The following is a 12,835-nucleotide window of genomic DNA, read 5'->3' on the forward strand; positions in this document are numbered from 1 at the left end:
TTGTTGTTGAGAGTTTATCCACAGGGAGAGGGGGGACTGGATCTATTTTCTCTGCCCCCTGACTTTTGCAATTAGGGTCCTAGCTGCTAGGCTCTGTGTAATAGAAACTCAAAGTGACAGTGGCTTCAACAATATAGAAGTTTGTTTACCTGTCACATGAAGGAAGTTTGGAGTAAGTAATCCAGGACTGGGCTGCTGGCGCCACGGGCAGCAGGAACCCAACATCTCCATCATCGTCCTAGCATTGACCTCTCTCCTCAAGATCACCTCACAGCCCCTAACGGCTGCCAGAGTCCAAGCGTCGCACCTGTATCCTAGGAGGCATGAAGAAGGAAGGGGAAGGGCAAAAGGTGAGTGGTTCCCAGCTGAGTCAGCGCTCTTTATGTGGTCTTCCACACTCGTGCAGGACCCATGCACCCTTGTGCAGACTGTGCACTGTGCAACCTTAGAGGATGCCGTGCACGTCCTCCACATCATGGATCTGTGTATTTATTTACAAGTCCTTCCTAGCAGATGGCAGTGAGGCATCTTACGACCAAAGCAGTATATTAGATTAATTTTCTAATCGTGTTTTGAAGAATGGGTGTCTTTTCCTAATTCACACAAAATGCTGTCTGGGCCATATGGCTGGCTCTGCCCCGGGTACACTTACAGCTCTTTGTCAGCACCTAATCACTCCATAGACTGACCTGCAGGGAGGGCCAAGAAACGGTGTGTGGCTGGGCTTTACCAACTGAAATAAAACTCCCAAGGGAGGAAGGAAGGAGAGAATGTAGCTGGCCACTCACCACTCTGCGTCAGTCCGAGGGCACATTTGCTGATCATCCAGCTCCCTACAGGCCGCGAGGGCAGAGTGCTGGGTTTTCAGTCACGGGGCTAGGCCACGTTTGTCTCACGTGGCTGTGATGCGCTCACCTCCCCAGGCACATTTCCTCACCCCACTCTGGAGACTCGGCTGATCAGCTACAGAAGGGTCATCGGAACAGCCGCCCTGATTTCTGAGCTGGAACTCCTGGCTTCGTCATGATGCACTAACAATTTACAAACGAGAGAGGCAAGGACCCCATTCATCTGGTGCAGACCAAAGTGCAAAGACTGCACCCTGCAGCTCGCAACTCAACGCCTATGCCGGACACGGGTGTGGACCCTTGTGGCTCCTCACTCACGCGTGCGCTTTCTTACTTTCTGCCTCGTGAATTCCTATTTATCCTTGAAGCCTCTGCTCTGTGACCCCCTCCTTGTGAATCCTTTGTGTCTGTCACTGGAAGGGTGGTGCTGTCCATCCACTTGCCCTGCTGGGACAGGACCTCCTCCTGCTTACTCCCTTGTGCCTGCAAAGAACCCGGCTCCTTGTCACCCACACGTGGTGACTGCCAAGCTCATCTGTGGTCCAGAAAGCAAACTGGTATTTACCTTTCCAAGGCTCCAGTCCAGATCTGTTACCTGCTTTAAAGGACTAAATGACTTCCGGATACCTCCCAGACCAAGTTCAAGTCACAAAAGAGTCGACTTGAGCTTTCAATGTTGTTCCTTAAATGAATCGTCTGTTGGGAAACTTGTGTGTCTGCCTTGAGCAGAACAGAAAGACAGCTTCATTTAAACTATTAGACGGATGTTTCCTGCACCTGGGCCGGAGATGTAAGCACCTACTTTACTTGACCTTGTGTATTTAGCATTGTGCCTTGTACGTCAGGCCCAGGAAGGCAGGAGAAGGTGAATCCGCTGCTCCATGGGCATCCCTCATCACTTTGAAGTACTTCATGTTCAGTTCTCTCTCTCTTTTTTTTAAAGATTTTATTTATTTATTTATTCATAGAGACAGAGAGAGAGGCAGAGCCACAGGCAGAGGGAGAAGCAGGCATCATACAGAGAGCCCGACACGGGACTCCATCTAGGGTCTCCAGGATCACGCCCTGGCCTGCAGGCGGCGCTAAACTGCTGCGCCACCGGGGCTGCCCTCAGTTCTCTTTTTTAAAAAAATATTTTATTTATTTATTCATGAGAGACACACACAGAAAGGCAGAGACACAGGCAGAGGGAGAAGGCAGCAGGCTCCCTGCAGGGAACTTGATGTGAGACTCCATCCCAGGACCCCAGGATCATGACCTGAACTGAAGGCAGACGCTCAGCCACTGAGCCACCGAGGTGCCCCTTTTATGTTCAGTTCTAAGGTCACCATGTTACTCAATGAACTGCTTCATGCTAAGCTGATCCCTGATTTTTCCCCCTAGTTTCATGAGTATGTGCCCAGAACTTGACCTCAGTGTAGAATTTGGAGAATTCAACTCTGCACGACCTCATTTCTTACCTGAGTTGTCAGGGTCCCTCTGAGCAGTCTCCTGTAACTAAATGACCATCGTCCTCCAGTGATTATGCTAAAAAGAAAGAAATGACGCTGGTTTACAACAAAAACTACATTCTCCTTACAAGGCAGGCTAATCGTTTTTAGGAAGGGTAGCCTGATTCCAAGGACGAAATGCTTTCAATCAGAGGCCTTCCCCCCTCTGCCCCCTGCCCCGTGGCTCTCCCAGCAGAGCATTTTGTCTGTGTCCTGGGGAAGTGCATTACAAACTGAACAACACAGAACAACGGAATTGGATGGAATAGGGAACTTTCGGAGCTCACCGCCCTGGCTGTGGTGTCAGGAGCCCACACCACGAAGCAGGCACGCTGGCCCTGGAGAGCATTACTTCTGATGTTTTCACAGTAGCTCCCAAACGTCCACGTTTTGAAGGAGGTAGAGTATTTTCTACACCAGCAGGAGCTGACTGCAGGAGCCTCATGACAGATGGAAATAGACAGGCATCTCCTGCCCAGGGACATGTGTTGCAGGATGCTGATAGCCAGGGGTATCCATCACGATACCATCTTCCTCCCAAGTCCCGTCCGTGGGGAGCAGATATTCCCAGACCACAGGTGTTCATGCTGTGCACACACCAAGCAAGTCTCGCAGCCTGTTGTGCACATGGGCTGCAGCATGGCTCTAGGGTCTCTTCCAGCCTGAAGATTCTACACAGTAAGACAGGACTTAGGGGGAAGGGAAGGAACACACTGGCAGAGCATCTGCTTTGAGCCAGCGCTGTTATCCCCATCTTACAGACAAGGCCACAGATGCTCCGAATGGTTTCCTGCTAAGTGGTGGCACTGGGATTCCAACCACTGGAAACAGCAGAGGCTCCCTTTTTGTAAACTCCAAGATGTTCCAGTTCTTAAAGTCATGGTAGTTAGACTTCAGGGGTCCCCTGGAATGGGGGTTCACCAGGAAAACCAGGCTGGGCCCTTGAATGGTAACACCAGATGGGCCACCATGCTTCCCCAAACCCACAAGGGGTTTGCATGTTACTTGGTGTGCAGTGGGGCTGGAAGATAGTGTGTCACCCACCAGGGGACCCAGTGATCAGTCTGTTCTGCGTGCACCCCCCCTCCCAGAAATCAGGCTACCTGTGACTTCTGAATCAGGAGGTCTTGCTTAGTAGAGAGAGCCCAGGCGGGTTGGCACAGTTGGGGACAGCGTGCAGGCTCGGGAGGCCCGTGACTGTGGACACCCCAGGCTCCTAACAGGGTTCCTGCAGCAACGACTCCGTGCACCTGCCCAAGCCATGACCTTCACGTCTCTTCCCCAGGCTGCGTACAGACCTATCCCTTCTGTACATTGTAATCTCTGTGTAGCTTTCAAAAAATGTGAGTGCTGCACCCCGGCTGCCACCACCAGAGGAAAACATCTGTGTTTCATTACAGATTATAGTTTTGCTTGACCTCTATATAAAGGGACTCGTGCAACGTGTGCTCTTCTGTGTCTGGCTACTTTGGCTTGGCCCTGTCTGCGGGGTCACACGTTGTGTGTACTGCGTAGACCATTTGTCCTCTGGCATGGCATGCCACCGTGATGACACCAGTCTGTGACGGTTGGTGCGTAGGTCATTTCTCATCTGAGGGTTCCATGGATAGAGCTGCTGTGAACGTTCTAGTTTATGGCTTTGGGCAAACACGTGGGCATGTTTAGGTTGGGTCTATACCTACGGGTGCATTGCAGAGGCATAGACTTTGTGAACGTCCAGTTCTAGTAGACTCTACCAGTTTTCCAGAGAGATTATAGGAAATTGTCCTGCTGGATTTTGATTTATCCTGGTTTCTCTCTAGGAATTTCCTCCCTTACGGTTTTGATGGTGTGCTCCACGTACACCTGCCACTGAAGAGGGAAATGTCTGACTTGAGTCTCTGGGTAGCAGGATTGAGGCCCTGCTTCCCGGCCTCCCTGCCTCCCGGCCTTCCTGCATCAAGGGTGTGGCTGCACTGCTCTGAGTGCCTCTGTGCAGAGCATGCTGCATGTGGCGAAGGGGGCTGGGCACAAGAAATAGATTGCATTCTAGCTAGAGGAGGGAAAAGTAGGCTGAGACACCTGCAGGGCACGGTGCTCCGAGGCACAGAAATGGGGCCCTGCTTCCTGCTGAGTTAGCTCCCAGAACCACCTGCCCAGCACCACCCCCCGCCACAGGCCCGGCAGCGAATTTTCTGGCAAAGGCCAAGAGCTGCATCAATAAGCCCAGCAACCTGGAGCAGAGTCACGTGGTCTGCCTAAGGCCCAGGTGCTCTGTGGCAGGACAGGTGAGACTCTATCAGTACTCACCTCTAGGTCTTCCTGGCCACCTTTTTAAATGTTTTTTAAGGTTTGATTTTTGAGTCCTTTCTCCACCCAACATGGGGTTTGAACTCACGACCCTGAGATCAAGAGTTGTAAGCTCCAAAGGACTGAGCCAACCAGGTGCTTCCTAGCCACTTTTTTTTTCTTTTTAACAAACAAGGTACAATACGGTCTTTTGTTTTTGTTTTTTAAAGATTTTATTTATTCATCTGAGAAAGAGAGAAAGAGCAACACAAGCAGGAGGAGAGGCAGAGGGAGAGGGAGAAGCAGGTTCCCCGCTGAGCAGGGAGTCCGACTTGGGGCTCAATCCCAGGACCTTGAGATCATGACTTGAGCTGAAGACAGATGCTTTACCAGTGGAGCTACCCAGGTGCCCCCACAGTGAGGATTTAGGGCTGAATTAGTGCCCCTTCTAGGGGCACACAGTTCCATGTACAGATGACTCTTGCCTGAGTAACCAAGCACAGGGAGCAGAGGGGGTCTGGGCAGGCTGTTGTTCGAGCTGGGGCTGCTGGTCAGGCTGCCTGCTTTCCAACCTGCCTTCTCCATTTACGGGCCCTCCCGGCTTGGACATGCTGCTCAGCCCTCACTTCCTCATCTGTAAAATGGGACCGTTAAGATAACTAGATGAGCCAAATGACATGGGGTACTCAGAGCAGAGCCCTGAGGAGGTTTCCCCACACACTGCCTGTTCCCTTCCCAGGCAGTGAGCCCACACACACACTGCCTGTCACCCTCCCAGACAGCGAGCAGACACCACATCGGGGAGGCACACACCCCGCCCCTGCGTCCCTGGGGTGAGGGCAGCAAGGGGCATGCCATCTCTCAGTGCTGTAATAAGGGCAGGGAGCTTGGAGAGTTCTAGGCGCCCTCAGACCAGGACTTCAAGTACCAGCCCACTGGTAGCCCCATTTAGGGGGGTTTCTGCGGCAAGAGGGAACCTCAGGGCAAGCAGGATCAGGAAGCTTCTAGGAATGTGCCAAGCAGGTCTACAGATACAGGAAGCGGATTCGTGGTTGCCTTGGGCTGGGCTGCAGTGGGGGCAGTACAGGGCTGAGATCTAAGGAGTCTCTCTTCGTGGTGGAATGTTCTAGAATTGTGCTTACGGCCACACAGAACTGTGAAGGTGCTAGGAACCACCAGATTGTACACTTCAGGCAGGTGAATTGTATGGATTGAATTCCATGAATTCTGTCTCCTAAAGCTATTTTAAAATTACAGCTGCGATGTGTGGCCGTCTTCCGGCTACCTCACACTCCGCCTGCTTGTCCCTGGTGTGCGTGGGGACAGGTCCCTGGCAGAGACAGCAGGGGGCAGAGCTCCGGAGTCCAGCGCTGGGTGGTTGGAGGGGGAGCACTCAAGAGGGTGGAGAGAAGCTTCCAGAGCTGGAGGTGCCTCAGAGGAACCCACGGCCGCAGAAGTACAGCCCCTGTGCCCAACACTCATATTTTTCTAGTTGGAAGGATGAATTTCATAGCTCAGTGTGGTTGTAGATGACTCTTGTCTTTTTTCTTTCCTTTTCCAATTCTTCCAGATGCTTACATTCTTTTTCTCAGGTCAGAAATATGTGAAGTTGGGGTGCCTGGGGGGCTCAGTTGGTTAGGGGTCCGACTCTTGGTCTCAGCTCAGGTCCTGATCTCGGGGTCGTGAGTTCGAGCCCCACCTTGGACTCCATGCCCAGCGTGGTGCTTACTTTAAAAAAAAAAAATGAGAGACACCTGGGTGGCTCAGTGGCTGAGCATCTGCCTTCAGCTCAGGGCATAATCCTGGGGTCCTGGGATCAAGGCCCTAATCGGGCTCCCCACCGGGAGCCTGCTTCTCCCTCTGCCTATGTCTCTGCCTCTCTCTGTGTCTTTCATGAATAATTAAATAAAATCTTGGGTGAAAAAATAAAGTACCCGAAGTCAGGGGCTAGATGGGAGAGCAGGTGGGGACAGGCGTCCAGGCTGGGGTCAGGGCCTGCCTGGGGGTCTCTGCAGCTGATGGACACACCTCTCTCTTGCAGGAATCATGTGGCTGGAAATTATCCTCGCCTTGCTGCTGGGCTTCATCATCTACTGGTTCGTCTCCCGGGACAAGGAGGAGACGTTGCCGCTGGGAGATGGCTGGTGGGGACCTGGGGCAAGGCCCACAGCCGCGGAGGACGAGAGCGTCCGCCCCTTCAAGGTGGAGACTTCCGAGGAGGAGATAGAGGTAGGGTGCCGTCTGTAGGCGGGACTGAGCAGCGTGGAGGGCAGAGAAGCCCTGCCCGTGGGTCCTGAGGCTGGGGGGACCTGCCCAGGGATGGGTCTCCCTCTGCTCTTCTCCCGCCGGGCAGTGCACAGAGGCCGGCCCACGCCACCTGCCCATCCCCTCTGCTCCCTCCTCCCCTGCCTCCTCCTTCCCCCCTGCTCATGGGTCGGCAGCGCCCAGGTGAGAGGGGGGTGCCAGCTGGCCCCTGGCACGTGCATCAAAGCTCATGGAAAGCAGTTGCTTCCTTCTCCTTTGGGCCACTCTGAAACCCTCGGAGTAGGCTTGCAGGACAAAGCCAGCAGGTTTTCATCAGGACCCGGGCGGAGGTTCTTCCTGAGTAAGAAGCTAGGCCATGGGGACATCAAATGCTCAGGTACAGAGAAGCTACCCCGGACCAGCACTGATTACACTCCTGCTGTGGTGCCGTGCTCATGGTCACATCCAATCCCTGTAGTGAGGACTGTTGTTCCTCTTTCCAGATGCAGAAATTGAAGCTCAGAGGGTAAAGCAGTTTATCCCAGGGACCGAGATGAGAAGCAGGATTTGAACTCGGATCTGTCCAACTCCAGTGCTTATGTCCCTCCACCACACACTGGAGTCTGGGTGGGAGGGTGGTATCCAGTGGGATGGGCTGCAGGGCCAGGAGGGTGCGTGGGACCCAGGACGTCCCCACCCGTTCTTCCTCTCCTTCTGTGCGTATCGGAACACCTGCTGTATACAGGTGCGTGCTGGGTGCCGGGAGAAGAGCAGAGAGCAAATAACTCACAGTCCCATAGCCCAGAGAAGGAATGGGCATGGAGGAAGGGTAACTGAGGGATTCATAGGCATAGATGCCATAAAATGTGCCAATAAAAAGTGAGATTTCTGCAAAAAGCAGAAATCGGGCTGCACCCGAGAGAGAAACCAGGCTGAGGTCCCTTGGGTAGGATAGATGATGCCTTGCTATTCAGGAGGCTGGGCCCCGAGGATGTTGCCTTCCTTGGGTTCTCAGACTCAGTCTAAAACATCCCAGTCTGGGAGCCTGGAGTGCTTGGGAGGACACTGGCTACAGGTGACACCCAGGAGGCCCCGTGAGCCCATACAGACGTCCCGGTCCTGGCTGGTCTTCTCCCCGGATGCTTGCCCAGGGGGCTTGCACCTTCTCTCCTGGTCTGTCCTTCTGATTCAAGCTGAGTTATACTGTTTTCCTCAGTGCAAACCACAACCCGGGACAAATCCGTCCTACCACCTGTTTCTACAGCCCCCAGGCTGAGAATAGTTTTTACATCTTTAAATGGCTGAAAATAATCAAAAAAAGGACTGTCTCGTGACATGTGAAAATCACACAGCATGCAGATTTCAGTGTCCATAAATAAAGTTTTATTGGAACCCAGCCGTGTCCATTTGTCCATGTCTGGTCTGTGGCTGCTTCCATGCTACAAGGACAGAATGGACCAGAGGCAGCTTGAAAAGCCTAAAATAGTTACTGTCTGGCCTCTTACAGAAACGGCTTGCTGGTCCCTACCACGCATAAGACTCAATAAATTAAAAATGCGTATTGTTCATATGTTTAAAAACAGAAGGAGAAGTAAAGGTGAAGTCAAAAGGGGCGAATAGGGCAGCCCGGGTGGCTCACCAGTTTAGTGCTGCCTTCAGCTCGTGGCATGATCTTGGAGACCCAGGATCGAGTCCCACGTTGGGCTCCCTGCATGGAGCCTGCTTCTCCCTCTGCCTGTGTCTCTGCCTCTCTCTCTCTCTCTCTCTCTCTCTCTCTCTCTCTGTCTCTTATGAATAAATAAAATCTTTTTTTAAAAAAAAGGGAGAACATAAGGGTGCCTGGGTGGCTCAGTTGGTTTAAATAGCCAACTCTTAGTTTCAGCTATGTCATGATCTTAGGGTCGTGGGATCAAGTCCCTCGTGGGGCTCCATGCTCAGCACAGAGTCTGCTCAGGATTACCCTCTGCCCTACCCCCCCCCCCCATTGCACACATGCACACTCTCTCTCAAATAAAGAAATTGTTTTAGAAAGTGAGGAACATAGTCTTTCGGAACAGCCACTGTTGTGGGAAACATGGAGGTTCCTTCTGAGGTAAACCCGACCACCCAGGGTGCACGTCTGCAGACCAGCAGCCTCCTCACCCTCCCATGGGACATAGCTTTGCCTCTCCTGTCTCACTGTCTTGTGGCTGCAGGGTTTGCTCTGTCTTCTGGAACCAAACCTGCTTTGCCCTGCGTTTTGCTCCAGGACTTGCATCAGAGGATCGACAGGGTCCGTTTGACTCCACCTCTGGAGGATGGGCGCTTCCATTATGGCTTCAACTCCAAGTATCTGAAGAAAATCCTTTCCTACTGGCGGAATGAGTTTGACTGGAGAAAGCAGGTGGAGATTCTCAACAGGTACCCTCACTTCAAGACTAAGATCGAAGGTATGTTCACAGCACCAGCTGCCGGGGGAGGTATGTCACAGGAGTAGCCTTGGGAGGTGCCCATGTGACTCAGACCCAACTTAGAATCCAAATACTGGTCCTCAAGAGGTATTTACAGGGTCACCTCTGGAGCAGAAAGAGACAGAATCCCAACAAATCCAATGGGCCTTAGAGCAAGGCAGGAAAACGTATAAATAGTTTAAAAGCCAAAGAAATGCAGAATCTGGTCCAGTGATGGGACAGCCTTTGAGGGGAGGGAGCGGAGGCGTGGGCCTGCCGTGGCATGGGTCAGCTCCAGCCCTCGGGAGGGTGAGGTCTGCTGAGGGCTGCTCAAGGGATATGTGGGGATCTGAAGAAGTATTGTCGGCAGCTCTGTAGCCCGTGTCCGTCTGTGTGGTAGGTTGTTCCGCACCTGGGAGGGCTTCACCTGGGAGGGCAGGGACCTCCCAGATTGTCTTGGCAAGGCAACCTCAAGATCATTTGGGGTGAGGTCACAGTTCCTTCAGTGGAAAAGCATTTCCCCCCTTTTGAGAAATAATTGACATCCCTCACGGGGTAAGTCCGAGGCGTACAGCGCGGTGGGTTGATTTATAGTCGTTGTGAAACCGTCACCGCGGCGGGTCCTGCTCACACCCAGCTTCTCGTGCAGACATAGGACAGAGAGAAAAAACTTTCATCCTTGCGGTGAGAACTCAGGATCGACTCTTAACTTTCGTGTGCGCCCCATAACAGTGTCCGCTACGTGACCCCCCAGTGCCTGCGACCCTCGCACCTGGGGTTTGCACCTCCTGACCCCCTCCCTCCGCTCCGGCTCCCCCCCCGCCCCCCGCCTCTGCTAACCACATGTCTCATCTCTTTTCCTGAGTTCACTTATAGTTTTTGTTTTAGATTCCAGGTATCCGTGAGATCCTGTAGTATTTGTCTCTCTCTGTCGGGCTTACTTCACTTAGTGTACTGAAGGCTTTATGTTTGCACGGGTGGTAGGATTTCCTCGTTTTCTAATGGCTGAATAATATTCCATTGTACACATTCGTACCACAATGTCTTTCTCCATTCATCCATCCGTAGACACTGGTTGCTTCTGTGTCTTGGCTACTGTGAGTAATGCTGCAGTGAACATGGGGTGCAGATACCTTTTTGAATTAGTGTGTTCGTTTTTATATATATATTCCCCAAATTGGAATGCTGGACCATATGGCCATTCTATTTTTCATTTTTGAGGAACCTCCATACTGTTTTCCACAGTGGCTGCGCCCATTTACAATCCCACCAACAGTGCAAGAGGGTTCCCCTTTCTCTGCATCCTCGTCCACACCTGTTGTTTCCTGTGTCATTAATTTTAGCCATTCTGACAGGTGTGAGGTGGGATCTCACTGTGGCTTGGATTTGCATTTCCCTGATACTAAGTGATGAGCATCTTTCCATGTCTGTTGGCCATCTGGATGGCCATCATGTCTGTTGGAGAAGCATCTATTCTGGTCCTTTGCCCATTTTAATTGGGTGGTTTTTCTGCTACAGAGTTGTATAAGTTCTTTCTGTATTTTGGAGATGAACCCCTTATCAAATGTAAGGATTGCACATATTTTCTCCCATCCCACAGGCTGTCTTTTCACTTTGTGGATGGTCTCCTTTGCTGTGCAGAGGCTTTTTCAGTTTGATGTTGGTCCACTTATTTATTTTTTTACTTTGATGCTTGAGCTTTAGGTGTCACGTGCAAGAAACTGTCACCAAGACCTGTGTTGAGGAGCTTTGTGTCTATTTCCTTCTAGTAGTTTCATGGTTCCAGGTCTTACATTTAAGTCTTTGGTCCATTCTGAGTTAATTTTTTGTGAGTGGTGTGAGGTAGGGGTCCAGCTTCATTCTTTTCCATGTGAATATCCAGTTATCCCAGCGCCATTAATTGAAGAGACTATCTTCTCTCCATTGAGTGTTCTTGGCTCCCTTGTCAAAGTTTAGTTGACCATATATGCCTGGATTGGTTTCCAGGCTCTCAGTTCTGCTCCATTGATCTGTTTGTCTCTTGGGAAAGCATATGTTAACCCCAGAAATATTTAGAATAAAACAGAAATTCTGGGGTGCCTGGCTGGCTCAGTCGGTGGAGCATGCAACTTGATCTCAGGGTTGTGGGTTCAAGCCCCACATTGGGTGTAGAGATTACTTAAAAATAAAATCTTTAAAAGTAATAATAAAGTAAAATAATAAAATCTTTATAAACACATAGAAATGTTTAGGAAAATCAAGTTCATAGTGTTACTGAGCCTGGGTGGCTCAATCAGTGTAGCATCTGTCTTTGGCTCAGGTCATGACCTCAGGGTCCTGGGATCGAATCTCATGTTGCAGGGGTGGGGGAGGTCCCTGCTTCTCCCTCTGCCTCTGCCCCTGCAAATAAATAAATAAAATCTTTTTTTATGTATTTATTTTCTATTATAGTAAAATATACATAACAGAATATTGACCATTTTGACTGTTGTCATATGCAATACCCCAGAAAAGTGACAGTAAGCACATTTATATCATTATGCAGCCATCACCACCATCCATCTTCAGAACTTTCTTATTTTGCAAAACTGAAACTGCATCCCTGTTAAACAATAAGCCCTCATTTCTCCCCTCTCCCTCACCTCTGAAAATTGTTCTACTTTTGCACTCTGTGAATTTAAGTATGAATTTTGTACCTAAGTACTTCCTATGAGTGGAGTCATTCAATATTTGTCCTCTGCCTGGCTTATTGCACTCAGCACAATGTCCTCAAATTTCATTTGTTTTGTAGCAAGTGTCAGATTTCCCTTTCTTTTTAAGGCTTTCATAGTATTCCATTACATGGATAGACCATGTTTTGTTCATGCATTCACCCGTCCATGAATGGGCTGCCTCTACATTTGGCTATTGTGAATAATGCTGCCAGACATGTGGGTGCACAAGTATCTGTTCATGTGTCTGCTTTCTGTGCTTTGGGGGGATGCCCAGAAGTGGAATTGCTGGGTCAAATAGTAATTTCGTGTTTAGCTATTTGAGGAACTGCCGTACTATTTTCCATATTTTACTATTTTTGCACGATTTTAAATCTCCACCAGTAGTGTACAAGACTGCTAAGTTTTATTAAAGTTTGTTTTAGTTATTTTAGAGAGGGAGAGAGAGTGCAAATGAGAGGGGCAGAGGGAGAGGGAATCTCAAGCAGACTCCATGCTGAGTGCAGAGCCTGATGTGGGGGCTCGATCCCACAACTCTGAGATCACGACCTGAGATGAAACCGAGGGTCAGACGCTCAACTGATTGGGCCACCCCGACACCCCCAGATTGTCAATTTTTCCATGTCCTTACTAACACTTGTTATATCCTTTTTTTTTAACTTTTATTTGTGTTTAATTTATGCAGAATTTACTCCCAGGCCATAAGCTTTTGTTTCTTCAGCTTCTTCTGGGATGTCTTTGTCTTCTGTGCAGCCTCCTCTGCTGGTTTAGGAACAATCTTGTCTTTCCTGTCAGGACCGTCTCCATGACGCAGGGAGAGCTCATGCAATGGGTTAGTCTGACCATGAGTCCTGAGAGTTCTGCAC

The 12,835-nt window shown here is 50.5% G+C and overlaps 1 protein-coding gene across 2 annotated transcripts in view; it reads left to right on the forward strand.

The window, feature by feature from the left end:
• EPHX1 (epoxide hydrolase 1) overlaps positions 1–12,835 on the forward strand; it is a 35,739-nt gene that overhangs the window by 9,889 nt on the left and 13,015 nt on the right. For both annotated transcript variants that reach the window (XM_041747115.1, XM_041747104.1), the window contains exons 2-3: positions 6,648–6,835; positions 9,099–9,279. In XM_041747115.1, coding sequence (XP_041603049.1) covers positions 6,653–6,835; positions 9,099–9,279 — 364 coding nt within the window. In that variant the 5' untranslated portion in view covers positions 6,648–6,652. The remainder of the gene's footprint in view (positions 1–6,647; positions 6,836–9,098; positions 9,280–12,835) is intronic.

The sequence above is a fragment of the Vulpes lagopus genome, chromosome 1, assembly GCF_018345385.1.
Source record: "Vulpes lagopus strain Blue_001 chromosome 1, ASM1834538v1, whole genome shotgun sequence".
Taxonomy (NCBI): Eukaryota; Metazoa; Chordata; class Mammalia; order Carnivora; family Canidae; genus Vulpes; species Vulpes lagopus.